Source organism: Salvelinus alpinus, chromosome 19 (genome assembly GCF_045679555.1).
Source record: "Salvelinus alpinus chromosome 19, SLU_Salpinus.1, whole genome shotgun sequence".
NCBI classification, from domain to species: domain Eukaryota; kingdom Metazoa; phylum Chordata; class Actinopteri; order Salmoniformes; family Salmonidae; genus Salvelinus; species Salvelinus alpinus.
In genome coordinates, this window is record NC_092104.1 from 44264028 (window position 1) to 44277795 (window position 13768).

At 45.2% G+C, this 13768-nt stretch overlaps 1 protein-coding gene across 3 annotated transcripts in view; it reads right to left on the bottom strand.

Moving 5' to 3' along the window:
* Positions 1 to 386: 386 nt before the first annotated feature.
* Positions 387 to 13768, bottom strand: part of LOC139545697 (BDNF/NT-3 growth factors receptor-like) — a 92981-nt gene continuing 79599 nt past the window's right edge. For all 3 annotated transcript variants that reach the window (XM_071353731.1, XM_071353730.1, XM_071353729.1), the window contains 2 exons: positions 3786 to 3944; positions 387 to 3406 (listed from right to left, as the gene is read on the bottom strand). In XM_071353731.1, the coding sequence (XP_071209832.1) occupies positions 3221 to 3406; positions 3786 to 3944 (345 nt within the window). In that variant the 3' untranslated portion in view covers positions 387 to 3220. The remainder of the gene's footprint in view (positions 3407 to 3785; positions 3945 to 13768) is intronic.

The window sequence follows — 13768 nt, forward strand, 5'->3', positions numbered from 1 at the left end:
CATTCTAATCCCACTTTGTAACACAATAAAAAAGTGAAGAAATCTAAGAGGGGTGAATGCTTATGATATGTGCTGTACATACTTCTCAAATCATTTGTAAGCAAATGTCACAGTATAAAGGGTTATATAAAGCCTATGCCACAGCTTATAAACTTATGCATATGCATCACGCTCTAGATGTGAGAACCTGTTATATCACATTTACTGTGACATTACAACTGATTTGTGAAGCATTTATGTAGGCCTTGTAAAGGCCACTAATTTATAGACATAAGTTATAGCTCTTTTAAAGTGTGATCTATAGGCTACTGTACGTAATCACTCCAACGCACACTCATCGCTCTAACACTCCCTTATTCACATAGAGACACCAGATCTGCTCAGGATGACGTAAGACATAACACTTTTATTAATGATACCGTATCACAACAGACTGGTCCGTTCATCGAGAGAAGCTGATCACATTAGTATTACACACGTTATGAGAAACTCCAGTCACAGCACTGAGACTAAAGCCATCAGAGCCACATGGGTCGTATACACACGCCTCTCACTGACCCATCAGGGATGTCACAGTTGGACAGTGTAATAGCTGGGAGAGAACAAGAAAGAGAGAAAGAAAGAAAGTGAAGATACATTCGAGAGAGGAGCGGTTTGTAACTATACAGCAGTTCACTTGTTAAGGGTTGTGATTGTCAGTCCTTTTTGAGGTGTCCATTTTCTTAGCAAAGAGATCGATAGCATTGCGATTGGTGCCGCCCATTGCCTAGAGCCTATCGGTAGGCGGAAATGTTGAACCTCCAACAGAAAGGATTCTGGGAAGGCTCCATAATTAGTCACAGTAACTTGACCAGGATGTAGAGGAAACTCAGACTGGGTCCATAGTGATGGAAGAGAGCCACATAGAAATGTCTTCCAGTGCAGTCCTCTGATAGACAATTCACTGACTCGCCACCACTGCCATGTCCCACTTTAGCCAATTCATGTAGGCTATAAGCGCTTTAAGAGTGGTTTCTTAGTTCGATGGACGCATAGTGCTCTTTCTCACACTGGCAGTTATTTCACTGCCAACTACTCTCACACTGAAGGTTGTTGCACACGATTTTGATTTGTATTGCACAACATTATTGTGTAACCAATATTGAATACCTGTAAAGCATTTTCTACTTGCTCTCGCACAGAAAGACATCCATTCTCTTTGTGGAACGGATGGTACTTATTGGATCTAATGTATATTTCAAGAGGCAGGCAGGAAAATGTAACAAAGAGCATGTGCAAGGACCCAAACAAACACACACAGTCTACGTCTGAAATTACACCCTATTCCCTGTATAGTGCACTACTTTTGACCACAGCCCAAGTATTGCACTATTTCGGAGGCACACGCACATAATACTGTCAGCATAATAAATTAGATCACTTTAAATTTGAGTCAGGCCCCGATTCAGACCAAATAATTGACTTAGACCTCAGAAACTTTGTCTCATAAAAAATGTATAATTTTTTAATAAATAAGAAGAACACAAATATCAATAGCATCAAGGACTGAGGATATGACCAAACCAGTCACATGCAATCAGTTACAGAAACATATGACAATATCATGATACTCAAACAGTCTGAAGTATGAAGTTATTACATCTCAATAAGTCTGTTTATTGTGTGTCTTTGATAATGTAGGCGTTTGATCTTGAAAGTCTGTAGGTGAGCCTACAGTTGATATTGAATGTGTAAGAGAAGGTTTTGTGGGTGGTGTCTGTGTCTGTCTGTGTGTGTGTGGTTGAGGAACCCGCCATAGGAATGCGAGGTGTGTGAAGTAAACAGCTGTGGGTTCTAAAACCGACACGACCGCACTATGATGGATGTTATCTCACTATTTCCCTGCAGACATTCAGACCTCCTCCCTCCCTCTCTCTCTCTCCACTCCTCTCTATCTCGCCGTCTTTCTCTCCTCTTCTCCACTTCCCCATCTCCTTTCCCTCTCTCCCATAAAACAATACGTCTTAAATGTCTGAGGGGGAGACTGTGCTAATGGCCAACATTAGCTCCTTAATGAAATATACATTACACCATTACTGACGAGGGCTGGGGCTCCGTCGCTAAAGCACTGTGGGGCTAAAATAATAAAACATGCAGAATTCAATTTCCTGCAGAAGCCTTTTGAGTGTGTGTGGTAGTAGGGGGTAGGGGATATGTGTGTGTGCCAGGATTCTACCACAGTTGACCCAACCACGCCTAAACGGAGATCCTCACCACTGACCATGAAAGGGCAACTGACACAGATCCTGCTCATACTCTCTGTCTCAGGATTGTCCGAGTATGTTGGACACATAAATCGATAAATGACATGACATCAGCACTTGACATGGGAATTAAAACATCTTCATCCCCCAAAATGTATCAAATACCCTCTTTCGTGTACATAGTCACAGACAACGACAACAGACAGACTGAGCTGAAGAGCACCCATTGGTGAACAGCCCCAAATCTCCCTTTTAAGTTTACTTTCACCATTGCTTCAGTTATACAATAGCATGTAATTTGTTGCTGCTCATCAGCATGAGGGGAAATACTATATCTTGTCATGTCTTGTTATGTCATGACTTGATGACATGAGGGGAAAATAACAGTCTGGTTGCTTCCATGTCTCCTTCCATAGAGCAACGCATCTCAACCCTTTGCAGGACATTGCGGGGGTCCGATGTCTGGTAGATGTATGTCCTCTATGTACAGAGAAGAAACAGCCTATCTGCAGTGGAGGCGCCTCTTCTCATCCTCAGGGGTTTTATTTACAGAAGGACGGAGTTTTTCAGAAACCAATTGGAAAAAAATGGCACTGCCTGCTCGTATAGAGCCCTCAGCCATTTACTGTAGACTACTTAGCCCCAGTTTAAAATCCTTTGTGCCGATGGGAGAAGCCTTCCCACTGCAATCCATTCTTAAAGTATCTTGAGCAGGAAGAAGGTGGTAGGTAAAGAGATGCATGAAAGAGTAGAAGTAGGGAGAAAGTAAGAGAGAGAGAGCGAGAGGGGAGGGCACAAGGGAACAGTTGGGGAATCTTCTGATTGCCTTAAAGAGTTTGATCGTAGCTTAAAACACACTCAAGGACAGGTGCATCAATAGACACACACGTACAGGCACACACTCATTCCCTCTTGTATTGTACAGCCACGTGCATGTACGCATACGCACACACGCCATGACACACACACACACACGCTCAGCCCAGGATGTCCAGGTAGACAGGAGAGGCTTTGGCTAGGTTTAGCAGTAGGCTGTGGATCTCCTTGATGTGGTGTCTCATGTGGGGCTCTCTCTGCCAGCACCCCAGCATCAGGTCGTACACCTCTTTGGGACAGGAGCGAGGCCGCTGCAGGACACGCCCCTGTGTAATGCACTCAATCACCTGTGTGTGTGTTGGGGGGGGGGGGGCAGATAAACAGGGTTAGTGTCAGAATGCCAGCCGATATGCCAGATTTAATTGTCTTTGCGTTTCTTACTCTCCAATCCTCTCAGACCTACGCATGTGCCTTGGGGCTATAGGCTTATGCTAAAGCTTTGGAAAGCTTTACCAAAGTAGAGGATGTAAGGGTTTAGAATAAAATTCCAGTTAGGGAGTTAGGTTGGACCTAGCCTGGTAGTCTGTTCTGCTTTCTTGCCACCTCTTCATGGAATTGTTATAAGGAGGTGGCTAGAGAGCAGAATCAGACTGGCACCTAGGCTAGGATGGAGGTAGAGTATGGTCAAAGGGTTAGGGTTAAGGTTAGGTGAGAGGTGAGACTGACCTCATTGTTGGAGAGCTGGTACCAGGGCTGTTTGCCGTAGGTGAAGATCTCCCAGAGGACTACGCCCAGACTCCACACGTCACTCTCTGTGGTGAACTTCCTGTACATGATGCTCTCTGGAGGCATCCAGCGGATGGGCAGCATGGTATGACCGCCCACCTACACCAACACAAACAGTCAGCCTGGACACTGTTCTGCTGTACACACCTTTTATTTGAATGGTACAGAAATGTGAAGTTATTTGCTGTGAAACTACTTAAATGGTCATTAAATAATTGGTCAAATTAAATGGTAAAATGGTCATTAAACATTTATGACCTGCAAATTACTTGTTTATTTCCTTGGAATTCATTGAATCAAGTGCAACTAGGCTTCATTTGGTACCAAGTCACCAGTTGTGATGAATTCTTTAAAGTACACTGAACAAAAATATAAACGCAACATGTAAAGTGTTGGTCCCATTATTCATGAGCTGGAGAAAAAAAAAGTTCCCAGAAATGTTCCATATGCACAAAAAGCTTATTTCTCTCAAATGTTGTGCACAAATGTTTAACATACCTGTTAGTGAGCATTTCTATTTTGCAAGATAATTCACAGGTGTGGCATATCAAGAAGCTTATTAAACAGCATGATCATTACACAGGTGCACCTTGTGCTGGGGACAATAAAAGGCCACTCTAATGATGTCAACATTGTGAACAGAGTGCACCATGGTGGCGGTAGGGTTATCGTATGGGCAGGCATAAGCTACGGACAACGACCACAATTGCATTTTATCAATGGCAATTTGAATGCACAGAGATACCGCGATGAGATCCTGAGGCCCATTGTCGTGCCATTCATCCACTGCCATCACCTCATGTTTCAGCATGATAATGCACGGCCCCATGTCGCAAGGATCTGTACACAATTCCTGGAAGCAAAAATTTGTCCCAGTTCTTTGGCCTCCATACTCAACAAACATGTCACCCATTGAGCATGTTTGGGATGCTCTGAATCGATGTGTACGACAGCGTATTCCAGTTCCCGACAATATCCAGCAACTTTACACAGCTATTGAAAAAGAGTGGAACAACATTCCGCAGCCCACAATCAATAGCCTGATCAACTCTATGCGAAGGAGATGTGTCACGCAGCATGAGCCAAATGGTGGTCACACTGACTGGTTTAATAACATTATCCGTAATCACTGTAGCAAGTCTACATGAAAATGGCTAAAAAGCAACAAATCTGAAGTTTCGAAATGGCCTAGTCAATGTCCAGACCTAATCCCAATTGAGATGTTGTGGCAGGACATGAAACAAGAATTTCATGCTTGAAAACTCACAAATGTCGCTGATCCCTCCCCAGCGACGTGAGAGAATAATCAACAACTACAGGAAGCAATGTCCCAATACTTTTGGAGCTCACTATATATACTGTAGTTCTGAGCACTAAAAGGTTAAGTCTAGTTTGTTTAATGTCTTGCTGTAGCAAGGCACATGGTTAATGTGACAAACAGGTAATCATCTAACAATAATCCATGTAATAAAATACATTTCTGAAATGCAGTGCATTCGGAAATTATTCAGACCCCTTCACTTACGTTACAGCCTTATTCTATAATAGATTAAATCATTTCCCCCCCTCATCAATCTACACACAATACCTCATTTACATAAGTATTCTGGCCCTTTACTCAATACTTTGTTGAAGCACGTTTAGCAGCGATTACAGCCTCAAATCTTCTTGGGTATGACACTACAAACGTGACACACCTGTATTTGGGCAATTTCTCCCATTCTTCTCCGCAGATCCTCTCAAGCTCTGCCAGGTTGGATGGGGAGTGTCGCCGAACAGCTATTTTCAGGTCGTTCAGGTCTCTCCAGAGATGGTCAATCGTGTTCAAGTCCGCGCTCTAGCTGGGCCACCCAAGGACATTCAGAGACTTGTCCCGAAGACACGCCTGCGTTGTCTTGGCTGTGTGCTTAGCATTGTTGTCCTGTTGGAAGGTGAACCTTCGCCCCAGGCTGAAGTCCTGAGCGCTCTGGAGCAGTTTTCATCAAGGATCTCTCTGTACTTTGCTCTGTTCAACTTTACCCCCGATCCTGACTAGTCTCTCAGTCAATGCCGCTGAAAAACAACAGCTGCCACCACCATGCTTCACCGTAGGTATGGTATTGGTCAGGTGATGAGACGTGCCTGGTTACTTCCAGACGTGATGCTTGGCATTCACGCCAAAGAGTTCAATCTTGGTTTCATCAGACCAGAGAATCTTGTTTCTCATGGTCTGAGAGTCCTTTAGGTGGCTTTTGGCAAACTCTAAGCAGGCTGTCATTTGCCTTTTACTGAGGAGTGGCTTCTGTCTGGCCACCCTACCATAAATGCCTGTTTGGTGGAGTGCTGCAGAGATGGTTGTCATTCTGGAAGGTTTCCCATCTCCAAAGAGGACCTATGGAGCTCTGCCAAAGTGACCATCGGGTTCTTGGTCACCTCCCTGACCAAGGCCCTTCTCCCCCGATTGCTCAGTTTGGCCGTGTGGCCAGCTCTAGGAAGAGTCTTGGTGGTTCCAAACTTCTTCCATTTAAGAAAGATGGAGGCCACTGTGTTCTTGGGGACCTTCAATGCTGCAGAAATTGTTTGGTACCCTTCCCCAGATCTGTGCCTCAATGCAATCCTGTCTCGGAGCTCAATGAACAATTCCTTCGACCTCAAGGCTTGGTTTTTGCTCTGACATGGACCGGCAACTGTGGGACCTTATATAGACAGGTGTATGCCTTTTCAAATCATGTCCAATCAATTGAATTTACCACAGGGGGACTCCAATCAAGTTGTAGAAACATCAAGAATGATCAATGGAAACGATAGTTACCTGAGTTGTAACTCCAGTTCTGAATGAAGCGGAGTCCCATAGGGGAGCTCTGCTCCTAGTCGTTTACCCCGCTGCCTAGGCAGCGAATAACCTGAGAGAAAATGATGCACACACCTGTAGCCAATGGGAGTACAGGTGTCCCTATATAAGGGAAAAAAATATCTTCAGTGAGACTGGGGGTTGGCATTGCCTTAAGTCCTATGGGGCTCTGCTCCACTCATAGAACTGGAGTTACAGCTCCGGTAATTATCGTTCTATATCGTGGAGCTCCGCCCCCATAGGGTAGCTCTGCACCTAGTGGTTTAAGGCGGAGCACAACGCTCCAAAATGTACTCCCTGAGCCTAACACTTCCCACCTAATGAAAAGGTCTGGCCCGGCAATGGAGGCGACCAAGTCCCACAGTACCGTAACACAATGTGTCACAATATACTGCGTCCTCAGTACAATCCGCCCTACTCAGTCTGGAGACACGGTCAATGGCTAGTGGGCAGATAACAGAATATGAGCCATACTAATCTGAACTAGCAGGTAGATGCTTCAATATTCTGTCAATATTCAACGATTGGTCTAATAGCACTGTAATAGTAGTTCCCTCATCCTTCCGCCCCAACATAGTCCTAGACTTGTGGGCAGGTTAGAATGCATGACTCTACTGTACTGATCCCTCAGTCAAGAGTCATGTCACATAGTCACTCTAACAGGAAAAAGCGGACCTGAAGGAAACTAGTCCATCGGTCCTGTATCCTTTCCACTTAGTTCAAGTCCTCCCATCAGCTATGCTGAGTACAGACTGAACCATGGTTAGAGGACACATTATACTGATTTGTCAGTAAATCTGCCACACTCAATCTAAAGACCAAAGCCTATGATACAAATAAACAGAACACGGGCCATACTACTCTGACTAGCAGATATATGATACCTCGATATCCTGTCAATAATCAATGACCGGTCCAATAGTAGTGTATTAGCAATTACAGCACTATTTCCCTCATCCTTCCGCCCCAACACGGTGATACATTGATAGGCGAGTCAAAAAACACATGTTCTCTACTGCACTGAATATCAGTCTGGAGACATGTGACATGTGTCTCTCTCTTAATGGAAAAGAGCAGGCCTAATGGGAACCATGCCCAACAGCCCTTCATCTTTTCCTCCTAGCTCAAGTCCTTCCATCAGGCACGCTGAGTACAGACTGAGCCAGAGAGTTAGAAGACATATCTAACAGGTAGAAACGGATAAAAGGAGACGGTGACGACCATGACGCCGCTGCACAAATATCCTCTAGTCCTGTTCCTCTGAAAAGAGCAGTAGACGTTGCTACTCCACGAGTGGAGTTGGCTCTTATACACTGAGGCAAAGGCTGCCCTACCACCTCATAAGCCGTCTTAATGCCTTCACAAAGCCAATTTTGTTGTTTAGAAAGTGGTCTACCAAGTGTACCTGCACCATGATACACAAACAGCTGAGGCGATGACTTAATCGCCGCTGTGCGCTCCGCGTAGTTCGCCAAGGCATGCACTGGGCACATGCGATGGGCACAAGCCTCTCCTCTCTCCGCTCCGCATGACACGCTTAGCCGTAGTCAGTGCCGTCTTCAGAGAACATCTTGAGGGGGATTTGATTCAATGGTTTGAATGGCGTCTCGCAGAGCCAAATCCCACTGAGGAAGCATGGCTCTAGGCATTCGCCTAAGCCGCCGCGTTCCCAAAAGGAACCGTTTCACTAGAGGGTGGCTAAAAACAGTGTCTCTGCCAAACCCCTAATGACAAGCTGAAATCGCCATTGCGAACACCTTAATTGTGGCGGGTGAGCGCTGGCTCTCCCGCCATTCAAACCCTTGAATCAAATCCCCCTCAAGATGTTCTCTGAAGACGGCACTGTTGCTCGCTTTGACTACGGCTAAGCGTGTCATGCGGAGCGGAGAGAGGAGAGGCTTGTGCCCATCGCTTGTGCCCAGTGCATGCCATGGCGACATTTTCTGTCGCGCCGCATTGTGAAAACACGTTCCATCTGCTGGCATAAGTTCTGGATGTGGAACTAGCACGTGAGCCCTGTATGGTTCTGATTACTGAATCAGATAACCCACGACGCTCTAACCTGTCCCTCTCAGATGCCAGACCATCAGTGATTGGCCGATTATGGGCAATTGTCCTATCATGCCTCCCGCCTGAGACATCGCATCCCATCGATGTGGAATGGGCCAAGGTGGCGAAAGCAGCATCTGAGTCATCTCTGTGAACCAAGGAGCCCCTGGGCGATCGGGGGCTATCAATATGATTGACAGCCTGCCTGTTCTCACTCGGGATAACAGTGGGAGAATGCAGGACAATGGTGGAAATGCGTACCGGAGAACATTCGGCCACGGCTCGTGCACAAACGTGTTCGTCCCGGGCTCGAAGAGAAAACCAGAGGGGGCAATGCACGTTCATGCGTGATGCGAAAATATCCACCTCGGCTCTCCTGAACCGTTCCCATATTTGGAGAACAATGTCAGGGTGCAGATGCCACTCCTCGTCTTGGGGACCCCCTCAATACATGAGATCTGCTCTGACGTTGTGATAGCCTGGAATGTGTAATTGCGTTCTATCCTCGTCCAGCTTCCCAAAACACTCTGTCGCTTCTTTGACGGCGACTCCGAAGAGACAGTCGTCAGAGATGGGGGGCGTTCAACAGCACGGCTTTGTCGGTCTCCTTCATGGCTGTCAAATACAGCCAAAGGTGTCACTCCACGTCTACCGAAGTGGCCGTGGTCCTCCACGCACACACAGCCGACGCTTGAGTGAGATTGAGAATGGCGCCGAAAATTCTCAACGCTTCCTCTATCTCTTCCTCTGACAGCACAGTCTTACCCGTGGTGAGACGGGACAGAGAGGCTGCTAGTAGGGCAATATTATTCGCTGCTGCTACAGCCTGGGCCCCTAGTACAAAGGACTTCTCAACCAGCTGCGCTGTGAGTCGGTCCTTTGATGTGGGTAGAGTGGCCTTCTTGGACGAGGGCCAGGAGCTCGAACCCGGGACGAGATACGCAGCCATTGGCGCGCTCAAGCATGGGGATCCCCTGGGAAGTAGATCGCGCCGTCAAAGGTGACTCCCATGAGCCCTCCACATACTTTCCGAGCGAGCGCATGGCAGGAGCCAGTGGCTCCGCCGCCCTTCTTGGCCGAGAATAGGGGCCGCCCTCCATCATATCCACCTCCGGATAGGGGGGAATGGGGGGCAGCTGGATCTCCAACCGGCTCGCAGCCCTCTCAACGAGCCCTGGAAAGTCAATGCGTAGAGAGGCTGTGATGTAGGAGGGGGCCGCTGAATAGTCAGAGCCCGTCTTGTCCTCGCCCAAGGATGAGAAAAACCTTGCAGTCTCCAGAGGGAGGGGGGTTTTATCAGTTTCGGTCAGTGTAATGGAGTGTTCCGGAGAAATAGCCATGCACTTCCCAACATCCTCATCATCTCCAGAGGCGGCGCCGTCATATAATGCCTCAGAAGCTGAGGCTAAGATTGACATTGCGTCCTCTAGAGGAAAATCCTCCCTAAAAAATGCCCACCGCTGCTTCCTCTCCTTTCAAGAAAGGAGGGCGCAGCACAGGCATTGACGGGGATTGGTGAGGCCCCTGGTGTGCTGTGATCCTAAGCACACGAAACAAAAGTTGTGTGAGTCCATAGCTGTCATAGAGAAGCAGCGACACTGAGCTCTTAAAAGAGAAACACCGGTGTGCTCATTGAGATAGACGATGTTGAGACTTGGAATTCGACGGCGGGTTCGTCCTGAATCTTACTCTTCTCTTCTCTCTCTTCTCTTCTCTTCTCAGCTTCTTCAGTCCAGTCCAAGTCACTGAAGATAATGGGAGGGTGATTGAGGGGAAGCATCCCCTTCCATAGGGACACCTGTACTCCCACTGGCTGCAGGTGTGTGCATAATTTTCTCTCAGGCTATTCGCTGCCTAGGCAGAAGGGTAAACCACTAGGAGCAGAGCTCCCATATGGGGCGGAGCTCCACGATATAGAACAGGACGCACCAGAGCTCAATTACAAGTCTCATGCAAAGGGTTTGAATTCCTATGTAAATAAGGTATTTCTGTTTTTTATACCATAATAAAAATATCTAAAAACCTGTTTTTGCACTGTCATTATGGGGTATTGTTTGTAGATTGATGAGGAAAACATTTAATTTAATCTATTTTAGAATAAGACTAAAGTAACAAGAAGTGAACAACAAGTGAAGGGGTCTGAATACTTTCTGAATGGACTGTATGTCCCTGTCCCTCGTGTGCAGTTACTCCCACTGTGCTTCAGTACAGGTGGACTTATTAATGCTTAGGACTGTAGCTACAGTACATTCATATCGTCCCAGACACTGCACAATACAGGAAGCTGTTGTTGGCCACTGCTGTCTGCTGCCCACTCAGCCCTGCGTGGTCTCTTCTTCTCTCCTATCCGTCAGAGTAGCCTTTACTTTATCAGTCCATTAAAGCCAAGAGATAGTCATCACCGGTATGTGTGTTTGTTTGTGTAAACCAATCTGGCTCCATCTCTAGTCCGCCTTCTCAAAGGCTCCTGACGCCTCCTCACCACATAACTCACTGTAAGTGTTTTCACATAACTAAAACCCCACTTGAGTTTCCAAGTACAGTATGTATGTTGCGATGGATTCATGGTCAAGAACAGTGTGGGGTTGAGGGCGAAGCCAACATTCAGTGAGTGTATTTATTTATTGTTGTTTGTTTTATCACATTGTAAAACGTGGAGTGGTTTGAAATATTAATGCTGTGCTCCTGATCTTAGTGACTGCAACTTTTTTACAGTTACCTAGCAGCACTGTGTGTTTGAGTGTGTTTGTGTGTGTTTCAGGGGTTGGAACAGGTTCAGGAAACAGAACCGAAAACTGGAAAATATTTTTACAAAAAATTGAGGAACAGAATCAGAACCGGGAACGAAAGTGATGTATAATGTTCTAGAACAGAAAAGTTATTTTAAAAGCATGGGAAGTGGTTTTAATAATGTTATTTTACATTCCTGGCCTTTTTATTCCAGTCCCACAAAAAAAACGTAACAAAGCACCTATACAAAGCCCTCAGTCTGTCAGTCAGAAACTTAATCCAGTGTCTGCCTGCCAGCTGAAAACCGTGTGTAGACTACGTGCCCCTCCCCCACCGAAGCAAAGCCTACTGACGTTACAAGTGTAATTCAGAAATTAGGGAGAGAGATTTTTAATTAGAGAAGAATCGATTAACCTTTTCAATGCTAGTTAACTTCTTATGGCTGCAGGGGCAGTATTGAGTAGCTTGGATGAAAGGTGCACAGAGGTGCCCAGAGTAAACGGCCTGCTCCTCAGTCATAGTTGCTAATATTTGCATATTAGTATTGGATAGAAAACACTCTGTAGTTTCTAAAACTTTTTGAATTATGTCTGTGGGTATAACAGAACTCATATGGCAGGCAAAAACCTGAGAAGTTCCACTTCCTGTTTGGATTTTTTCTGAGGTGGCAGATATTCAACCAAGCTCTCATTGAAATTACAGTGAGATATTGATGGGTTTTCACTTCCTACGGCTTCCACTAGATGTCAACAGTCAATAGAACTTTGTCTGATGACTCTAATGTGAAAGGGGGCCGAAGGAGACAGGAATTAGTCACCACTGCCACGAGCTGACCATGCTTTGACCACGCGCATTCACGTGATAGGCAGCTCCGTTCCATCGCTCAACTGAAGTCAATCTAATTCTCCGGTTGGAACGTTATTCAAGATGTATGTTAACAACATTCTAAAGATTGATTCAATACATCGTTTGACATGTTTCTACTGACTGTAATGGAACTTTAGGACATTTCGTCACGTTATAGTGGACGCGCTTTGTGACTTTGGAATTGTTTACCAAACGCGCTAACCAAAGTAGCTAACATAAATAACGGACATTATCGAACAAATCAAGCATTTATTTTGGACCTGGGATTCCTAGGACTGCATTCTGATGAAGTTCATCAAAGGTAAGGAAACATTTATCATGTATTTTCTGGTTTCATTGACTCCAACATGGCGGCTAATTTGGCTATTGTTCTGAGCGCCGTGATTGATTTGCTTTTTCCGTAAAGTTTAAAAAAAATCTGACACAGCTGTTGCATTAAGGAGAGGTATATCTATAATTCCATGTGTATAACTTGTATTATCATCTACATTTATGATGAGTATTTCTGTTGAAACGATGTGGCTATGCAAAATCACTTGATGTTTTTGGAACTAGTGAATGTAACGCGCCAATGTAAACTCAGATTTTTTTATATAAATATGAACTTTATCAAACAAAACATGCATGTATTGTGTAACATGAAGTCCTATGAGTGTCATCTGATGAAGATCATCAAAGGTTAGTGATTCATTTTATCTCTATTTCTGCTTTTTGTGACTGCTATATTTCGCTGGAAAAATGGCTGTGCTTATTGTGGTTTGGTGGTGACCTAACATAATCGTTTGTAGTGCTTTCGCTGAAAAGCATATTTGAAATCGGACACTGTGGTGGGATTAACAACAAGATTACCTTTAAAATGATATAAGACACATGTATGTTTGAGGAATTTTAATTATGAGATTTCTGTTGTTTGAATTTGGCGCCCTGCACTTTCACTGGCTGTTGTCATATCGATCCCGTTAGCGGGATGCAGCCATAAGAAGTTTTAAGGATACTATAGTTATCACGTTTCACATCAAATTTATTAACTAAAAAAAGGTAAGACAGGTTTAGATTTCAATTCTGCTGCCGCTCTGCACACCCAAACTTGTTAGCTAGCTAGCTCTGGTCCAATGTAGAGCCAACTTTCCGAAGTTCAAAGATATTCAAAGTTCCTTCATAGAAGCCGCTCCTCTGTAGGTATAATTCTGTGGGCCTAATTAAGATAATGCATGTCACAAAACAAAACAAGACGCCCAGTACTTCAAGCCAAGCCTCCTCCTACACCCTCCTACAACCTCTCCCCACCTGCAAAATTTTGGTCAGATCTTGCACCCTACACTTGTCTGTCCAATGTATGTAAATAGCTTGCCCGCTCCATAGCAACTGCTCTATCCTCACTGATTGGTGAATTAATTTCATGTCGAGCTAAATGTAAAACAATGTAGATTTATTTCAGAGGTTTAAA